Source organism: Synchiropus splendidus, chromosome 6, assembly GCF_027744825.2.
Source record: "Synchiropus splendidus isolate RoL2022-P1 chromosome 6, RoL_Sspl_1.0, whole genome shotgun sequence".
In the NCBI taxonomy this organism is placed as follows: Eukaryota; Metazoa; Chordata; class Actinopteri; order Syngnathiformes; family Callionymidae; genus Synchiropus; species Synchiropus splendidus.
In genome coordinates this window covers 21395099-21412712 of record NC_071339.1, presented here as the reverse complement: position 1 = coordinate 21412712, position 17614 = coordinate 21395099, and the positions used below count along the sequence as shown (strand labels likewise).

Below are 17614 nucleotides of genomic sequence, written 5' to 3'. Positions count from 1 at the left end.
GGATTATTTCTATTCTCCCATTCACTGTTGTTGTTGGTGGTGTTTTTTGTTTTTTTTTGGGATGGTGGGAGGAAACCAGAGTACCATTATTATTATTGTTCTTTTCCATTTCTGGTACCAATAAACATCTTATTTGCATGCTGTTGCTTTCTGTACGTCTTTGTTTTTTGGTGAGTGTCTTTGATGTCTTTAATGCCTTTGGTGTCTTTGCTGTTGCTGGAATTTCTCCAAGGAGGAAAAAATAAAGGAAATATAATATAATATAATATAATATAATATAATATAATATAATATAATATAATATAATATAATATAATATAATCGGATCTGATCATTAGTAGGAGTAGTAGTATTAGTATTATGAAAAGGGGGAAACGCTGCCCACTGCTAATAATCAAGTTTCGGGGTCCCCGCGGCCCTGCAGGATCCCTGTTCCACGCCCATCTTCAGTCTCCTGTTGCGCTCCTGCCTACTACCAATGACGTCACCTTTGCTGCGAGGGAATAGGAGGGGCTAGGAGAGCCTCGCGCCCACCGGTACCTCCTCTGTTAAGAGAGTCGAGGAGCCCCGGTAGATGGTGCTTAACTTTTCAGAATAAAATCAACTTTAGAGGTTTAGATTTTTATTCTTTCGACGAAAAAAAGCCTTTCTTTCTCATGAGGATCTGAGTCCCTTTGTGTCAAGCTTGTTCTTTTGGCGCTTGCTTGGGTTTGCCTTTAGGCGCTCTGGTTTCCTCCCACAGTCAGAAAAGAATCTTATGATAGTGAACGACTCTGAACTATCCATAGGTCCGAAAGGGAAGCAATAGAAGAGTCGCAGAAAGGACGAAAGGTAGGTTGTAGACAGTTGTGAGAGCCGATACCTAAAAACGTCTCTCTTCTTAATCCTGAAATGTGTACCATTTATAGAAGTCATTCACACAAACTAAAATAAATTGAATTACGATTACTAAAACAATTTTACTTTAATAACAATGCTGTGTTAAATGGAATATTCAAATAACTTTATCGTTTATTTATCGCAATCAGATTTTTTTTTCTTAAATTCCACAGATTTCTGCGCATGCGTTTCAGCAACGTTTATTTTGAAGGCCAAGACCGGAAATGCGCTGTCGCTGTCAGGGCGGTGCACGTCCGTTTGTTGCTGCTCCGCTTTTCTGAATTTAGGAAGACTGCATCAAGAAGTGAGTGTGACAGTATCCAGGACCGAGAGAAGACGACAAGTAACGTTTTTGGAGAGAACTTATCCGGCAGCAGACAGGTGAGCCGGATGCGACGAGCTTGAATTCGGAGAATGTTGTTTGTGTTTGGACAAGGTGGTGGCTGCTTCCCCTCCTCACCCGAGTTGGTCAGCCCAGCTGACGGTCTGGCGGCCAAAGTTTGCTGCTCTTACCGTCTCCGTTCGTCGTCACGGCGTGCCTTTTCTCGTCGTCTGCTTTGTTTCGTTTCATATTTCATGACGGTTGATTCGGTCTTTCCGGTTGGGACACTTTGTTCAACTGCTGCGACCTCAATACCGGAGTCCATGTGGCAAATCTCATGAGCCACTTCTGCTCCCGAGAACTCCATTAATCTCGTCATTGCTTCTAAATAGATGTCGAATATTGAAACAGTGAACCTTATTCCAGCTGTTTTTTTGTCACCAGTGAATCGTGCTTGGATCATTACAACCACTCCTTTTGAGTTTGATGACTAAAAACAATTTAGGTGGTTACCACTTGTGTGTTTGACAAACTTTCTATCCAACAAGCAGGTTTTTCCAAGTGTTGAAATAAAACGTCTGATGGTTTGCTCCACTCTTGAATAGTTCTATTTTAGTGCACAACTGACTAGTTCTGTGGGGAAACGCTGTTGCCTGCGATTCCCAGACCTCCCTTCCTGTTACCACCACAGCACACTGTTCATGAAGAAATGAGGTCTTCCCAAGCCAGAGGGATCTTCTTTTGGAGAACCCATCTTGTGCATCCTCGTAACACAACCGCAGTTGCTGTCTTTGATTCTCTGTCACCGACAGTCCAGTATGCTTTTATGAACTCTGACTATAATGTAAAAGGATCTCGTTTAAGCTTGTTAGCTCAACCCTTTGTGAGGACATGTTTGGATCATCACTTTTAATGTTTGCTGTGTAGGGATGGCTCAAAACCAGGTTTTCACATCCAAAACCGATACTTGTCACTCAAAAAGTTGTCGATAATGCTTATAGATATGAACTTCTTCAGACTGGCACCATGCCTTGAGGTTGTTCCCTACTCCTTTAGTTTTATTAAAATATATTTTTTATTAAAATATGTATTCTTTAACGGCATAAACAAAAGTACAACATTGAAAAATTATTGAAATAACTAAAGAAACAAAACGACACCTTGTTTGACAGACCATTGTAAAATCAAAACGACATTACAGCATGTCACATAAAGTGAAATTGAGGATGTTTGGACTCATTGACAGGACAGTTTCTTGCAAAAAAATCTGGTTCCGATAACCATCCCTACCCTCGTGTATTCAATATGTTACGTTTAGGTTTTGGCTCTGGCAAGCTCTGGTCTACTTGGCTGAAAGAGCATGTCACTTCCAGGAACAAAGACGGGTGAGAAGAAGAATGAAAGTTCTTTGTGCATCCTTGTTGTTTGGTGTGTGTCTTTAAAGTTTCTGTTGTCTTTGATACCTTAGTGCCTTTGCTTGTTGCGGCTGTGACACATCAAATTTCCCCTCTGTGGGGCAAATAAAAGGACATATAATCAAAAGCCGAAAGTGGAATTCTTCTAAACATCGTCTGGATGTCTAGAGCAGTGGCTCTATTCTGTGCCTGAGATGTGTACATTTACCTATAGAGATGTGAGGGATATAGCCTAGTACCTCTCATATAGTATATTTGAAATGTGAACCGTTACTCAAGCAAACAAAAAATGTAAATTATTGCTGAACTTAAAGGACCCATTAATTCCTTTTTTATGACTGTTTTTGTTTTAAATATTAAAATGAGATGTTTTGTATTGATGCGGTTTGTTTACCAAAGCATTCTTAAGTTTTACATCACCTTGTCCTTTTAATTTTGTAAATGTAAGCAAATTACATTTGCAAAATTAGTCCATTGATGTTTTGTTTTTTTTGGTCGCTATTGGTATAACTCCTGTAACATCAGACCATCCACCGGTATATGCCACATTGTTGCTACCATATTTCTTGTCCTAAATGTTGCGCCCTGAATTACCTACACAAAACCACCCCGATTTCAAAACCACTACAGCCTGTTGTTTGTCGTTTTATCTGGATGAAGAAACCAGCTGTGATTCGTTAAAGCCTGATAAAAGTCACGTGATTTGTCGATGTGCAGGTTTGTTGTTATCAGAAATCAGTCATGTTATGTCATCATGTGACAGCAAAATTGGGTGTGTGGGAGTCAGTTATCAAGTAGCTAATTCTGAACTAATCTTACTCTGAAGTAAGATTTGGTCTCTGACTCTCAACATCGTCGATCACTGACTGCCCTTCATCCCAACGCTGATATTATTCAAAGAATGGTCCAGGCTTCATTTCCTGCACTGACTTCTTTCCGCTTCATCATTTCAATGGGTGAGCCGTTGAAACTATGACTCAAATGAAAGCCACTGTGTCTAAATACGCCCAAAAAAATGAGGGCTGATCGGCTGGGAATGCTCATGCAGCTACATTCCGTCTTTAATTGATCCATCGGCCCAAAAATACCGAGCATGGTGCCACATTCCTGACCTGGCAGTGTGAGGCCAGGTGGAATAATATGCTTTTCAAGGTCAGATCCTAAATTTCATTAGTGGTTTGATTTGGTGTTGAAAAAGTTTTGTCGGACCAGTTTGTAAACTTCTGACCTAGTTTCTCTCACACTGGGGTGATGCCATTGTGTGTATGAATAATCCACTTGCTGTGTCACTTGTGTCATTAATGCAGTGGCTGATTAGTCATAAAGTATTCACACAATAACATTTTTTTTCTTGTGTTTTTTACTTCTAGCTCATGCTATTGAGAATTTGTCTTTCAGTTCATGAGAATTTAATTTGCGGCACTGCAGGTCACAAATGTCCAACTGATTCTGAGAAGCTCATTGTTTGAAGCGGGAAAAAACACACAAAAAATTATGAGTTGTTTGGCGTTAACAAAATCATAAGGCAGAACACACCCCGACAACAACCGGTGGCCTGAATCGCCTATGTATTTTTCACATCATGAAACAACTTAAAACCAACCCGCTGGACTAATATTGGATCTCTTAACTTGAATGTCGTGGCAACTATGACTATGAACTTTGCCTCGATACAGGAAAATGACTTGATAGTCCTTATCAGCTGCTGGAGGCTGAAAATGAATGAGCACTGCAGTCTGGAAATGAAGGGAGGAAAACAATAAACTTAATGACCCACTTGCGTGGCTAGAACTGATCACTTCCTCATTATCGTCTTGTCTTGTTTGTTGCTGATATTAAATGCTGAAGATCGGGCCACGCTCGGCTTGAACTGTTGCGTAACATCTGGCCCATAAGCCTTTCGGGAAAGCCTCCGTAGAGAAATAGTGTGTATATTAACCTGCAACAAATACTTGAATGCATTTCTTCTGCTTGGCTTTTAATACAATTGCAAGGGTGAATGACAAAGAAAATGTTTTATAGATTCATTTAAGTTTCCTGTATTCGTCCCAGGGTGGGGAATTTCAACGTGTCACAGCAGCCGGGTCATTCAAGTTAAATCAGAAAAATATGTCGAGGTCTATGGATCATTTGTTAAAGAAACACATTCCAAACATATGAGTTTTATTGAGGAATAAAAGAAGTCATCTTGAATTCATGTTTGTATATTTCTATTATATCTGGGAACAAGATGCACACATGTGCCACATTTCAACAGTACCAGTTCTGTTCCAGAGTGACGGGAGAATATGGACCGTATGCACTGCAGTGACTTTTTCAGTGGAGTTTATTTGGTTCTGATGGGTTCGGGACGTCCAAGAGCTAGTAGCAACCACAGCTAGTGATGAGCCTCAATGCTAGTGAAATGTCTGGAAGTCCCAAAGATGCTTGGGATCTTTTGTATCTCCTAATAGGATAAGAATTCAGAGATGTGCATCAGTCTTGACATACTCTTTCCAGGTCACATAAAATCTTGTTTGAGAATATTTAGGCAAATATCAGGTCATGATAAGTACTTGAGTTTCTAGGAATCAGAATGTCCTCCCCTGGCTGTCCTCCAGTGAAAATATGATTTTTGTACTGTTTCTTTACAAAAATAAGTAAGCAGGCGCAGGATCGTTGGTAATTTTATAACTTCAATTTTTGCTGTTAAATCCTCATCATACAGTAAAGACCCTGATTGCTGGTCTTATTAGCGACATTCACCATTTGTCAGAAGATTTTATCTGTATTTGCAAAATGTTTTTACTTGTCAAATTACTTGACATAGTTCCTGAAAGTGACATTTTGTGTAGCATTAAGGAGCTCCCACAGTGAGCATTTAATGATAATGGTATGACATTAGCTATAGTGCTCTGAGTTAAGTAGGTTAGCATCTAAGGCTAGGTTCATTTAATGAATGCTAAATGAGAGGATTTCCTCCAGCGCTTTGTAGTTAAAGTGGCCACCTTGTCAACAACAGCTCTCTGCACTGACTCAGTCCCCTATAAGCTCAACCGAAAAAAAAAAAAAATCAAATATGCAGCCTGCTATGGCAAATTTCAATTTTGGTTTCCGGCCGAAAACATGGAAACTACTACTATGACTACGACATTATACAGGCACTAACTTAGGGCGTCCTGCTGTGTTGGGATGTCCATTGTTTCATGTTCACGTCCAGGCGCCATCCTAGCTAAAAGCCTGGATGGCACTATGAGTAGGGCATTATACAGGCACTAAAAATTGGACATTTCAGGTGTCCTGCTGAGAAGAACAGACCTTGCCCTAACTATCCTCCTGTACTCCTGTCAGCATATTTACCGTATTCAAATCCAAGACAGTGACTGGATACAAGACGCTGCTTCATTTGATCAGCAAAACATCATATACTCGCTCTTGGTGCATAAATAAATCAATTTTCTGACTGACAAGTGACATAGGGAAGGTCAGCATTGGAACACAAACTACGTTTGTGAATTGAAAACATCCAATGCACTGGTCGTGTACATGATGCCTCGCTTAACTGTCTTGCGCACCTGTTAAGTTTTGTCAGCGAACACCTCTGCACTGCTTTATTTATTTCTACTTTGGGTTTCACCTGACTCTTAAATGCTGCACATCCTAGGACTGAAGTAAGGGAGTTTTGGCTCTGGGTGCCTTCTGTTGAAGGATGGCGTGCTAAGTGGCTACATGTTTTCATCCGAAGTCTCAGACCCCTGCACTGTGAGCTCACTGCAAACTGCGAAATGGTAAAGGTTTCAACTACACCAAAGTCTACCTTTTTTGGATGGATTGCTTGCTTCTCTCTATAAGTTGAGTACTATAGATACTTGGGTATCTATTAGTGCCTCAGATTAGTCATACCACAGACACACTCTTGGTGTGGCACATCTGGAATTGTTTACTCATGGCTACCAGAGTTTGCCAGAGAAAATGAAGCGATGAGAAATGAGCAAAGGCCAAAGCCTCCTGCTTCACTGTTGTTGCCTACAGGAGTCAGACCTGGCCGGACTCACTGTAGATGTCTAGATTGTGTTGTTTGTTTCTTTCCACATAGTATCACAAGGCAGTTGTGTCTTCCTTCATGATCTATTGACCCCCAAGTCACATTCTGTGGACTTCTCTCACGCACAGAATGTTCGCTAAATATATCGGGTCACTGAGAGGTTATCAGCCCTCTGTACAAATAAGGGCAGTGTTCTTGTGTCCGTTAGAATGCGAGCACTCGCATGGGTTGCATCGCCTTTGGCAGTTGTGTTCGTGTCTCGACTCTGCTGAGGCCTGTTCAAACAGCCCAAATCTTCGTTTCGCTGAACAGGAAGTGGATTGTTTAGTTTCTGTGAGGGGAGCTGCGGCCTTGGAGCAGCCATCTCCCACTTGTTTTGGCTTGTAACCGCATCGTCTGACACTGTGGGTCCATGCTATCTGTGGAAATTCAAACTGTGATGGCTATTCTTGTTCTACGTCTATCCTGAATGACTGAATAGAATCAACACTGACATTCTTGTTTCTCGTCGACTCGCTCGGCTTCTTTTTCAGTTTTCATGACTGGCTAAAATGTATTTATAGTGATATCTCATTCTCGACCACAATCCGTCTCTCCAGAAGTGAAGAGGTGCCCGGTGCGTGTCCAGCTCTGAATGTGCGCTTCTGTGCAGTTTGGCTGTGACAAAGTCATAAACCAAGTAACGCTCTGTCCGAGACTAGCCTCATCCCTGTCCCGGCTCCAGCCCATAACAGGACATCAAACCCTGGAGTGAGAGCTCCAGCCTCGGAGGTGTGGAGAGCGAGCACCTCCCCTGTGACACTCTACCACGGTCCAGTGCGGAGACAGGAAAGGTTTTACACCTCAATATGAAGAACAAAACAGTCAGTAAATGTAGCTAATGGGACACGTCTGCATACAGAGGCTGCGTTATACACAATAACAAAGCGCGTCTTGGGCCAGCTAATTGGTCCGCCCACGTTGATTTCCGGCTTTTTTCGGGGGCGTTAGAGTTCTGGATTTTCGTTGAAAATCCGAAGCAAAAAAAATCTCGAAATTTTTGTTCAAGCTCCGATTTGTTCAAAGTCCGGGACGTTCGAAAACCGAGGTACCTTTGTACTTTTCGTTTTTTTAACCGGTTTAATCAGCATTTCATCAACAGTCATTTTTCCATTGATGCATACAGACCTAACTGAGTTTTATCGAGCATCCTGTTTTAGTTTGTTGTCCTACGATGGACCGCGGCTTCCTTTGTGATCAGGTACCGCTTTGGTCATCAGTGGTTCAATTCGTGAAACAATTTAGAAATAAAACTAAATTAACAACCAAGAACTTTTAAAAATCCAAACTCAGGCTTGCTCACATTTATCCCTCATTTCAATTTTCCATGATTTAGAATAGTATTCCTTTACTTACAATATAATTTAAAATAATATATTTTTTTAATAAATTCAAGAGTTGTCAGTTAAGTTGTTAATAATAATTATCCATTATTATTGAATTAATGAACTTATAAAATGTCTGACATTGACAGTACATTGTGTTGCATTTGCACATGAACATTTGAACCAAATTCAATTTTGGAGTTAATCGTGAAGCCTCTGAACAATGTTGGTTTGAGTCCAATGACAAACAGGAAGTTAATATTAAGTTAATATTGGATCACAGCATGATGGATGATTTACACTCACGCGTCTGCTTCGAATCTCTCGACTCGTCTTTCATTAATGATTGTTTTAATGCCTTGGTGCATCACGCTGAGAGATTTAATGTTGCTTGTAAATCTGAGCGCAGCTTTAAAATTGGCCGTGATGTCCGCCCTGACTGGAAACGCTGCCTGCAGCACTAAAAGATGGATTTGGCTCTTATAAGTGAGTGGCCTCATGAAGACCATCGCTGTCAGGATGCCGTGCCGGAGAGTGGATGAGGTGAGGAGCTAATGAGTATATGCACAGCTGCTCCCGGGCAGGTCCGCTCCACCTCATCCATCAGCTGCGCTGCGCACACGCCAGAGCAGTGCTGGGCTCTCAGGTTAACATTGTTTCTGGGCTTTTTGTGAAACAACTGAAGCTTCAACATTTGACACCTGAAGCAAGAAAAAAAGTCTTTTCTAAAACAAATCGAAATCTCTTTTTAACTTTGTGGCAATGCGTTTTGCTTACTTTACCTGTAGTTTTCTTCTTCTTCTTCTTTAGTGATGATTGTGTAGCTGCTGGTTGTTTGGGCTTATCTCTGCTTCTGTATCAGTTTTTGATAGGATCAGTCATTCAACATGAAAAGTAAGCAGTCTTCACTCTTCAAACCTGCCCGACTTATGGCCCAAAATCATTTTTATTTGAATTTCTCAATGTATTTTTGATTCACTGTAGACATTTTTGAACAAACCAGTCATTTTTGCAAACTTTAAATGTTATTACACTTGAGAAACACAAAGATGCAAAGCTACTGAGTATTTTAGAACTGGAGAAAAAGAAATACATCTTTTAGTTTTCTCTTAAGTCGACATTTTTGTGCTCAACTAAAGTAATTTGTTGTGTGCAACATGTCACTCCGAGCTCTGGAATATGGTGCTTAATATTGCCTGATGATAATATTGCAATTTCAATTTCTTTCCTTTTTTCAAAGACTTTTCATTTCCATTTATTGTCTAGTTCATGTTTCCATTTTTATGTCTTTTTTAATTCAGTCGCTTGAGTTGACTCGGGAACAAAGCTGGTTACATGATTTGCTGAACCGAGCATTTCTTCATTTCTCCTGATACTCTCTCAGTAATCCTGTTAAATAACCACAAACTCAGAAAGATTAGTGGCTAATCCCAAAACAAACCACCTTCTCCTTCTCTCTGCTCTGTTGCTAATTATTTAGTTTGCTGTTTCACAAGCTGTTCAGCAGCTCCTGGATTCTTGTCTCCTCTGCAGACTCCAAAGAGGGCGGAGCTTCCTGACAGCACATTCCTTCGTGTCCCAGCCTGTTTCCCTCCCCTCACATTCCCCTTCACCATTCTCATTGTAGTTTAGTAGTATGTATTTCAGATCGGCGGTGAAGGCTCAACGCAAAGTGCAGGTCTGGAAGCACCTCAAAGAAAGTGTCACATGAAAACTTGCAAACATTCTGAACACAAGAATGTCGTTTATGTATTAGTGATACTGATATTATCTTCCTAGCTGACAATGATCATGCTTCTTGTCAAAACGAAAATGTTTGGTTGGCTTCTGACGGACTTTTCGGGGGAACCCCCCGCTCTCTTGTTTCTGTGACAGAGATGGCAGCAATCCGGAAGAAGTTGGTGATCGTCGGGGATGGAGCTTGTGGGAAAACCTGCCTCCTCATTGTGTTCAGTAAAGACCAGTTTCCGGAAGTCTACGTCCCAACAGTATTTGAGAACTACATCGCTGACATCGAAGTGGATGGAAAACAGGTTTGTGATCCAGAGGTCTTCACCATGGCTTCAACAAAAAATTCTGTCAGAAACACTAAGTATATAAGAGTATATGTTTTATTACAATTGTGTTCTGCTTCTAAAGATATTATGTGACATTGCTGTGGTTGTCGTGTCATGGAGCATCTTTCTTTTTTATGCGGCTGCTCATTTTTCAATTTGTTTCACACATTTGCTTAGCAGTTAGCTTACTAGTGAGCATAGGCAAACAGCAGTCTGAGGAAATAATGAATCGGACAATGCTGTTACTGTCCTGGAGCTTTTGTGAAAAATTAAAATAAAATGGATATGAGACACTTTCAACTTTAGATTAAAGTTGAAAGATTATTCTGATGAACATTTACGTTCAGCTCTTTGGACATGACAGCCAAGTACATTTACCCAATCCAATTGTCATTTTTTAGCCAGGTGGCTAACAAGCCTGATATTGTTTCACAGTCCGTACATATGGTTGAATCAGGAATTTAACATGAGCTAGGTTGCACATTCAAATTAGTTTTTGGCTCGAAATCGAAAGCAAAACAATGCTTGAAGACTGCATCAATACAAATGCTTCACTGTTCACAGATTAAATAGGTTTAAGAATCCAACCGATCCAGTCGGCGCGTGTTTGTGTGTGAATCGATTATTTAGAGGACAAGGGTCGGTTCTTAACTGCGAGAGCTTGTTTTGTCAAAAGGTTTTGTTCCCTTGCGTCGGTCACCGCCGCAGGATCGCCAGTTGGCAAAACAGGAAATTACTCTACTTCCCAGCTTCCTGCTCAGACGGGGAAGGGGGATCCCAGCGGACCCTAAATGTCTCTCATTTCCTGTCCTGGTTGCTCTGAGAGGACGATCTGAGGGCGGCTAAAACGAACAGAAGGAGCAATCTAAACATGTGGCTGCTAATATCATCGTAAATAATAATTGTCCGCACAACAGGAAATGGGCTGTTACGCAACATTATTTTGGGAGCCTTCAGTGGTGCTATAAATAGCCTTTGTTGCTCTTTTCTTTCCAAATCTGCTGTTTAAAATCATGCCTGTGGAGGACAGAAACGCTCCAGCCTCAGCTGCCGCCTCCCACCCGCTGCCTCTGCAGACCTCTATTTTGGGACGGCCGCCCGTGTTCTCTGTGGGCACTGCCCAAGAGTTTGTTGTTAAGGAGGGTTCCATTAGTGTTGCCCAAGTTCCCGCTCACTTTGTGATGGAGCACGCTGTGCCAGCGCGGGTTTGAGGCGGGCTGTTGGTTTCCCGTGCAGCACCAGAAGGTATCTGTTTTGATGCCTGCTAATCTTCCACTTCCCCTAATTGAATTACTCAAGTGGCAGGATGGGATGCGTCCAGAGCTCAGGTAGTTTTCCACGGCTCCTACCAGCGCACTTAGGAAGCTGATGAGCTCATCCGCTGGGGGAAGTACCTGTTTGCCATTTCACAGTGTAAAAGAAAAACAGTAGGCCTATGTTGTTAATCTACATCTTGAGCTGAATGAAGTGCTGTTAAACAGCAGAAGAGACTATTTGCTAACCTGACACCGACTCAGAAAACGAAAGAGGATGTGTGTCGGAACAGTGTCAACAGGTTTTTACCAGTTTCACAAAACGTAAACAAAGTTTGTTTCTTTTTTTGTCACTTCTTATTGCTGTCTCTCTCTGTGATTTTACTTTTGTTAGTCTTACTGAAGTTACCTTTGCCTAAGAATACTTTCTATGTATTTTTCTGAAAACCAAGCATTCAAACCATCTACTGGTAGTTACAGTCTTAAATCATGAAATCTATAAATTGCACAGTAAAATAGCATCATCTCTGTGACTGAGGTTTGCAATGCTGGCGGTTATGGTTAGGGGTTGCAAATGTGCAATGTGCAGATGATGGAAGTGAGTATTTCTTTTTTTTCTGCTTTTCGCGTGCTGCACATCTTCTTCACTTGGTTATTGAGTCACTTGCCGAGCCCAAGGTGACTCTGCGATTCATTACTTGACTGTGTCCTGCCCGCTGATTGGCTCTGAGGGCATGAAGCCAGTGATACGGTGCTTCTTTTCCTGTGTGTGGGTCCATAGCTGCGACTGAATATTGTGAAACACCCTTTCACCAATTGCGTGTCTCAGGAGTCAGCTGATTGGCTGTTGCTTGTTCTTGCTGACACCTCATTGGTTAAACTGGGTGTGCTTGATCGTTTGAAACAGCAACATGCACCTCCCCTGACCTGTTACTGTCAATATCAGATACTCTACAGCAGTGGTTCTTTACCTTGTTGGAGGCACCGAACCCCACCAGTTTCATATGCTCATTCACCGAACCCTTCTTTAGTAAAAATTAAATATGATTTTTTTTACTGGTGCACAAAATGAATTGTGCATTAATATCAACTTGTTCAAATAACAAAACCAACACAGCGGACCGGTAGGAAATCTCAGAGCAGGACGCTTTCAATGACTGTGCCCACTAACTGCAGACTAGACTGAGGGGTGGACCTCTGCAGCGGAGGCTCCACCGAACCCCTGAGACCGACTCACCGAACCCCTAGGGTTCGATCGAACCCAGGTTAAGAACCACTGCTCTACAGGATGATTCTGACAGTGAGGTCACAGTAAGAAGACTTGAAAACTGAAACTGGGATGATAACCGTGTGAAATGATTCTGTTTTTGATAAATGTAATCAGTCTAAATCTCAGAAAAAAATGCCCATATTTGGATTGTCTAATCATCTTTGTTTCGTTTACTGTGGGGCAAGCCAGCGTCCTTGGTTGTGATTCCAGCTGTTTGCAGTGTTTCCTTGTGGGAGTCACAGTAGCTCTCCCAAGTGTTTATATAGTGAATATCAGTATTCTGCAGACTAACCCTGGATAGGTTTGTTGGTTAGAGAGAGAGGGAGAGAGAGAGGCGACTGACCTGAGCGGCTTGTTAATAAATGAAAGCGGTCTGTGGAGTTGGCAGGCGCAGTGCTTTGTGGGGTTTGTAATTGTGATTTGTTTTGTGGTCTGTGTCTCACCGCACCACGTACAAATGACACACAGGCAAATTGTGGAAGTGAAATTCTTGTAACCGCCACGACTGACACCAATAATGCTGAGCATGTCGCGCCATCATTGATTGACCAACACTGAATACTACCTACGTATTCGAGAGTTTGCTGACAAGTGTGTAGCAACAGCAGTGAGAAACTCCATATCTGAGCCTCAAGTCTCACTGGAGGTCATCTCTAACAGATATTTGGGAATGATTCCTTCAATCACACCTCCCTATGAAGCTCCTGCTTCTCCTTGGTCAATGGAATGAATGAGTGTTTTGGGTCCAGGTGGAGCTGGCTCTCTGGGATACTGCAGGACAAGAGGACTACGACAGGCTGAGGCCGCTTTCATACCCTGACACGGATGTCATCCTCATGTGCTTCTCCATCGACAGCCCAGACAGTTTAGGTAAGTAGCATTCCTCACGGAAATAAAAAAAATGGTTGCGTTTGATTTCCTTCGGACTCGCGCAGTTTCTCTGGCGCTGACCTGGTCAGTGTCAATTGTAGACAGAATCATTTTTACATGCAGCTGTGTTGGTTTCACATACAGGAAAGCACATCATACAATTGTGCATTGTTTCTGTGGCGTTAAAAAAAGCCAAAGAGGAAACGGATGACCTCGCAGGACCCAATACAAAACATTCCAGATTTATGATGACTGAGAATTAAGCTTTCCTTAAAAACATGTTTACATTCTTCCTAATGATGTCCGACTGGCGGCCTGCTTGGGGATGCAGATCATGTTGGAGAGATCGTCTCTTTATTGTCCTGGGAACATCATAACATTCCCAAATGTGGAGCTCCTGGACCTATTTCTGAGATTGACCTCGCCTGACCTTGCAGGGTTTCTGCTAGGATTTTTTTTTTGAAAAAAAAGAACTTCAGTGAAAGACATGCTGAAAACAACCATTTTGTGTCCACCTCCATGATGTGTTATGTGTTACCCTTTGTTTCAATGTTTCCACTTTGGTTAAATTCATTTGATCACATGAGATTTCATCTTATAAAAAGAGATTTTTTTTTTTGATGACATGGCACCTCTTATTGACGCCGTGGCGGTGCCAGAGCTTGCTTACATGTAGCTGACACCCTTCCGTGGGTATGTAGGCAACTATGTGATTAATTGAACTGTAGTTTTCACTGAATATTTATGCTTTGACTTTTCATAAACTAAAGCCGTCAAACTTTGTCTAAACTAACCTCGAAACGTTGAACTGGTTTGGAAAACACTTTCATATGAATGAAGTGTTGTTGGGAGGGGGAGGCGGTGGGGGATGTTTTGATAAACTTCCGCTGTGAGTCGGACACACAAGTTTAAAGTGGAAATCAACAGTTCATCTTATCAAGCAGTTCATCTCTGGTCTTGACGTCCTGATGGGAACGAGGACTTGCGCCTCTAAAAACATCTCTGCCTTCAGGCGCCTGTGATCCGAGCTGCGATCCATCATGAGAGAGGCGTAGCAACTCTTTTTATAGTCCCTCTTCAGAGGGTTTTTGGCTCATTCTGCGGCTTCTTCTCTCCCGGGACAGAAAATATTCCTGAGAAGTGGACGCCCGAGGTGAAACACTTCTGTCCCAATGTTCCCATCATCCTGGTAGGCAACAAGAAAGACCTGAGAAACGACGAGCACACACGCAGAGAGCTGGCCAAAATGAAGCAGGTACCTGCTTACTTTGCTTGATGGATGAGGAGAAAACATTTGTAAGTCACTCCGACAACTTGACCTCAAAACCCTCTTCTGTGTTACAGGAGCCGGTCAAGACTGAAGAAGGCCGGGACATGGCCAACCGGATCAGCGCTTTCGGCTACCTGGAATGCTCGGCCAAGACCAAGGATGGCGTCCGGGAAGTCTTTGAGATGGCCACCAGGGCGGCGCTGCAGGTCCGCAAGCGCAAGAAGAGGAGCGGCTGCACACTCTTGTGAGCCCAAGCTGTCACCATTTAACCAACTGACCAGTACGAAACAACACACACACACACACACGAGAAGGACTGACCCTCTGACCAAACGGCTTGTTTGTACTGTAAACCAATCCTGTTTAGGAACTGTCGATGTTACCACTGTTTAGATTAGTGTTGATTTTGTTTTCTAATTCTGTCTTAGGTTGTTTGTATGTAACGCCACACTTTTGTCTGTCAGCATCTTAATTCTGATCCGTGGATGGAGAAGGAAATTCTAATTTGGCAGTAAGACGCTCGTGCCTTTGTTGTTTTGAGTTTGCTCGGCACCGGGGGAGCAAAACGGTCCTTGTTCTATGGTAGTTGGTCTTGAATATACGTTTCACCAACGAGCACACAAGTTCTGTCAAACATGAACTGAGCATCGCCAGATGTGAACACAGCCACGTTGATGTCATCTGTGCACAACAGGAGTTGGAGTTCACCTGCGTGATGCCGCACAACCGGTCGGTCTGTTCTCAGTTCTCGTCTGAGCCGCTTGGCGTGTTCATAACAACATTCTCCGCATGTCTCTTGAGAGGCAGCGCTTTGTCCCACCCGGTGCCATGGCTGGTTCCCCTCACCTCCAGATGACAAATTGAAAAATTGACTGACCTGACAAGAAATCGATGAGACATGCAGCAGACTTGATCTCACTCTCGTCCGCTTCTTTTTGTGTCCGATATTTAAACAGAATTAGAAAACACTGCTCTATACCGCTACTGCTGTTCCTTCACTCACTGCACAGGTCACGTTTGAGATCCAGTCGCCAACACATCTTCAGGAACTCGTAATCTACTGGCGCACACCCACTGGTGCATTCACTGACCTCGCTATTCAATACGTCGATTGAAAATAAACGCTGTGTGATCAATTGTGAATGTAAGAGTGGAAATAAAACCAAAACTGAATTGAACATTCTTGATTTTGGATTCGACTTCTTCATGTGTTTGGAAGTGTGTGTTTCAACACCACTTGAGATTCTCACTCATAGGTCAGTCCAGTGGTGTGTTCGCTGACCAACCCCAATCAGTTGTGGTTATTCCAAACTATAAATTCAAGTTGGATTTTTTTTTCAGTCTTTTTTTACACAGTGATTTCCAAACAGAAGTGCATTTAAACTTGTGTCATAAGGTTGTCAACACATTTGAAAGTATTGATACTGTCAAACTATTATCCATATCTGAGACCCAAAATACAGATATCACGCACTCACATTTAGTATTCTATATATGTAGCATGAGCATACGTACAGACTCACGAATCTAAAACCGGTCCTGAACTGAGTTGGCATAAGGTCAGTCTTTTAGGAGTGTCAATACCATTTGTATACGTTTCATGTTCAGTGAATGATAACATAAAACCTTACTCACCTGTTTTTCTTCTTGTATAACTATATCACTAAGTCTAATGATAGTTCAATATTAAATGACTCTAGGGTGGTGTTTCATGCTTTCAAGAACCGCATCAGTAATCTGACAGACGCTCCAAACTAAAACATGAAATGATCATCGGATCATTTGTCTTCCTGTTGATCGTACTGAGGGTCAGCAGGGGCACGGAACGCTGCTGCTTCTGTGTGCGCGCTTAGCCAAAGCTGCAAGATGCATGAGGACTTCAAATACACAAATGTGAGGACGGCTTTACGCTCAGTGTTGTGCAACGTATTGCTCCTCATTCTGTAGATGGAGAGGGATTTCTATGATTAAGGCGCATTGTTATCAGCGCTTTGTAAACAAGACAGTGTTGTAGTGAATGTTTTGATCACATGATGAACATTGGTAATAAACTATTTTTGAGACAAGAGCTGCAGCTCCACTGCTCATTTGTTCTCTCAATCGAAGCAATTTTATGCAACTCTTTATCTGTTGGTATAATGCGTTTATTTTGGGGTTTTTTTTGTGGACAGAAAATGGAAGACGCATTTAACTGCAGCATAACAGTTATCCATTATTCTGTTATCTGACGTGATAACACAGTTTTGTCTGAGCTTTTCTATGCACAGCTCATACATTAAATATGATTGCGTTTGCTGCATGTACATCAATTAGTTTCATTTCTTTTTTGTTCCCCTTTCCCACTTCGACTACAAATCTCGGTATAGCAGCAAACATCATCCGTCGAACACGAGGAGCCGAGTCCTGATGTCATCTGCTCTCACCTTTAATCATTCCGACCCTCCGGCAGCAGTCTATAGCTGCTGTATCGCTGACCTCATACATGTTCTGCACCACTCTTATTCTACAAACGTCCTCGCACGGTACCACACTTCCTCTTCAGGAACTCCAGAATGAGCGCTTTTTTACCCCCTTAAGTGCAGTTGCGCAAAGTCAGCACTAGGGGTCGCCAATATGCATGTTGTGAAAAGTAACCTCATTCAGTCAAAAATGTTAAGGGGACGATTAATGGGAACTTTGGGAAGAATTTTTTTTTAATCAAATCCATCTTCATCAGTTCCGTCAACTGTGAGTGGCACAGCCTGCCACTGAAATCCCTCAGTTTGGGAGACTGATCAACCCTGGGATCTGGATTGTTGTGTCCGTGATGCTGGTGAACCTTCACTTCCTTCCATCTGTAGAAATGATCATAGTATTACGATTATCCCTGTCCATCAATAGCTGCAACTTC

At 42.2% G+C, this 17614-nt stretch overlaps 1 protein-coding gene across 1 annotated transcript; it reads left to right on the top strand.

Moving 5' to 3' along the window:
- Positions 1-700: 700 nt before the first annotated feature.
- Positions 701-16785, top strand: LOC128760191 (rho-related GTP-binding protein RhoA-D). The gene is made up of 6 exons (XM_053867288.1): positions 701-831; positions 1053-1260; positions 9880-10037; positions 13334-13454; positions 14579-14709; positions 14799-16785. Exons 3-6 carry the CDS (start codon positions 9882-9884, stop codon positions 14970-14972), a joined length of 582 nt encoding a protein of 193 aa, XP_053723263.1. The 5' UTR covers positions 701-831; positions 1053-1260; positions 9880-9881; the 3' UTR covers positions 14973-16785.
- The last annotated feature ends 829 nt before the right edge of the window (positions 16786-17614 follow it).

Coding starts and splice junctions, on each gene's coding strand:
- LOC128760191 (XM_053867288.1), top strand. CDS start 9,882: ATGGCAGCAATCCGGAAGAAGTTGGTGATCGTCGGGGATGGAGCTTGT. Junction 10,038..13,333: donor TCGAAGTGGATGGAAAACAG/GTTTGTGATCCA, acceptor TTTTGGGTCCAG/GTGGAGCTGGCTCTCTGGGA. Junction 14,710..14,798: donor AGCTGGCCAAAATGAAGCAG/GTACCTGCTTAC, acceptor TCTGTGTTACAG/GAGCCGGTCAAGACTGAAGA.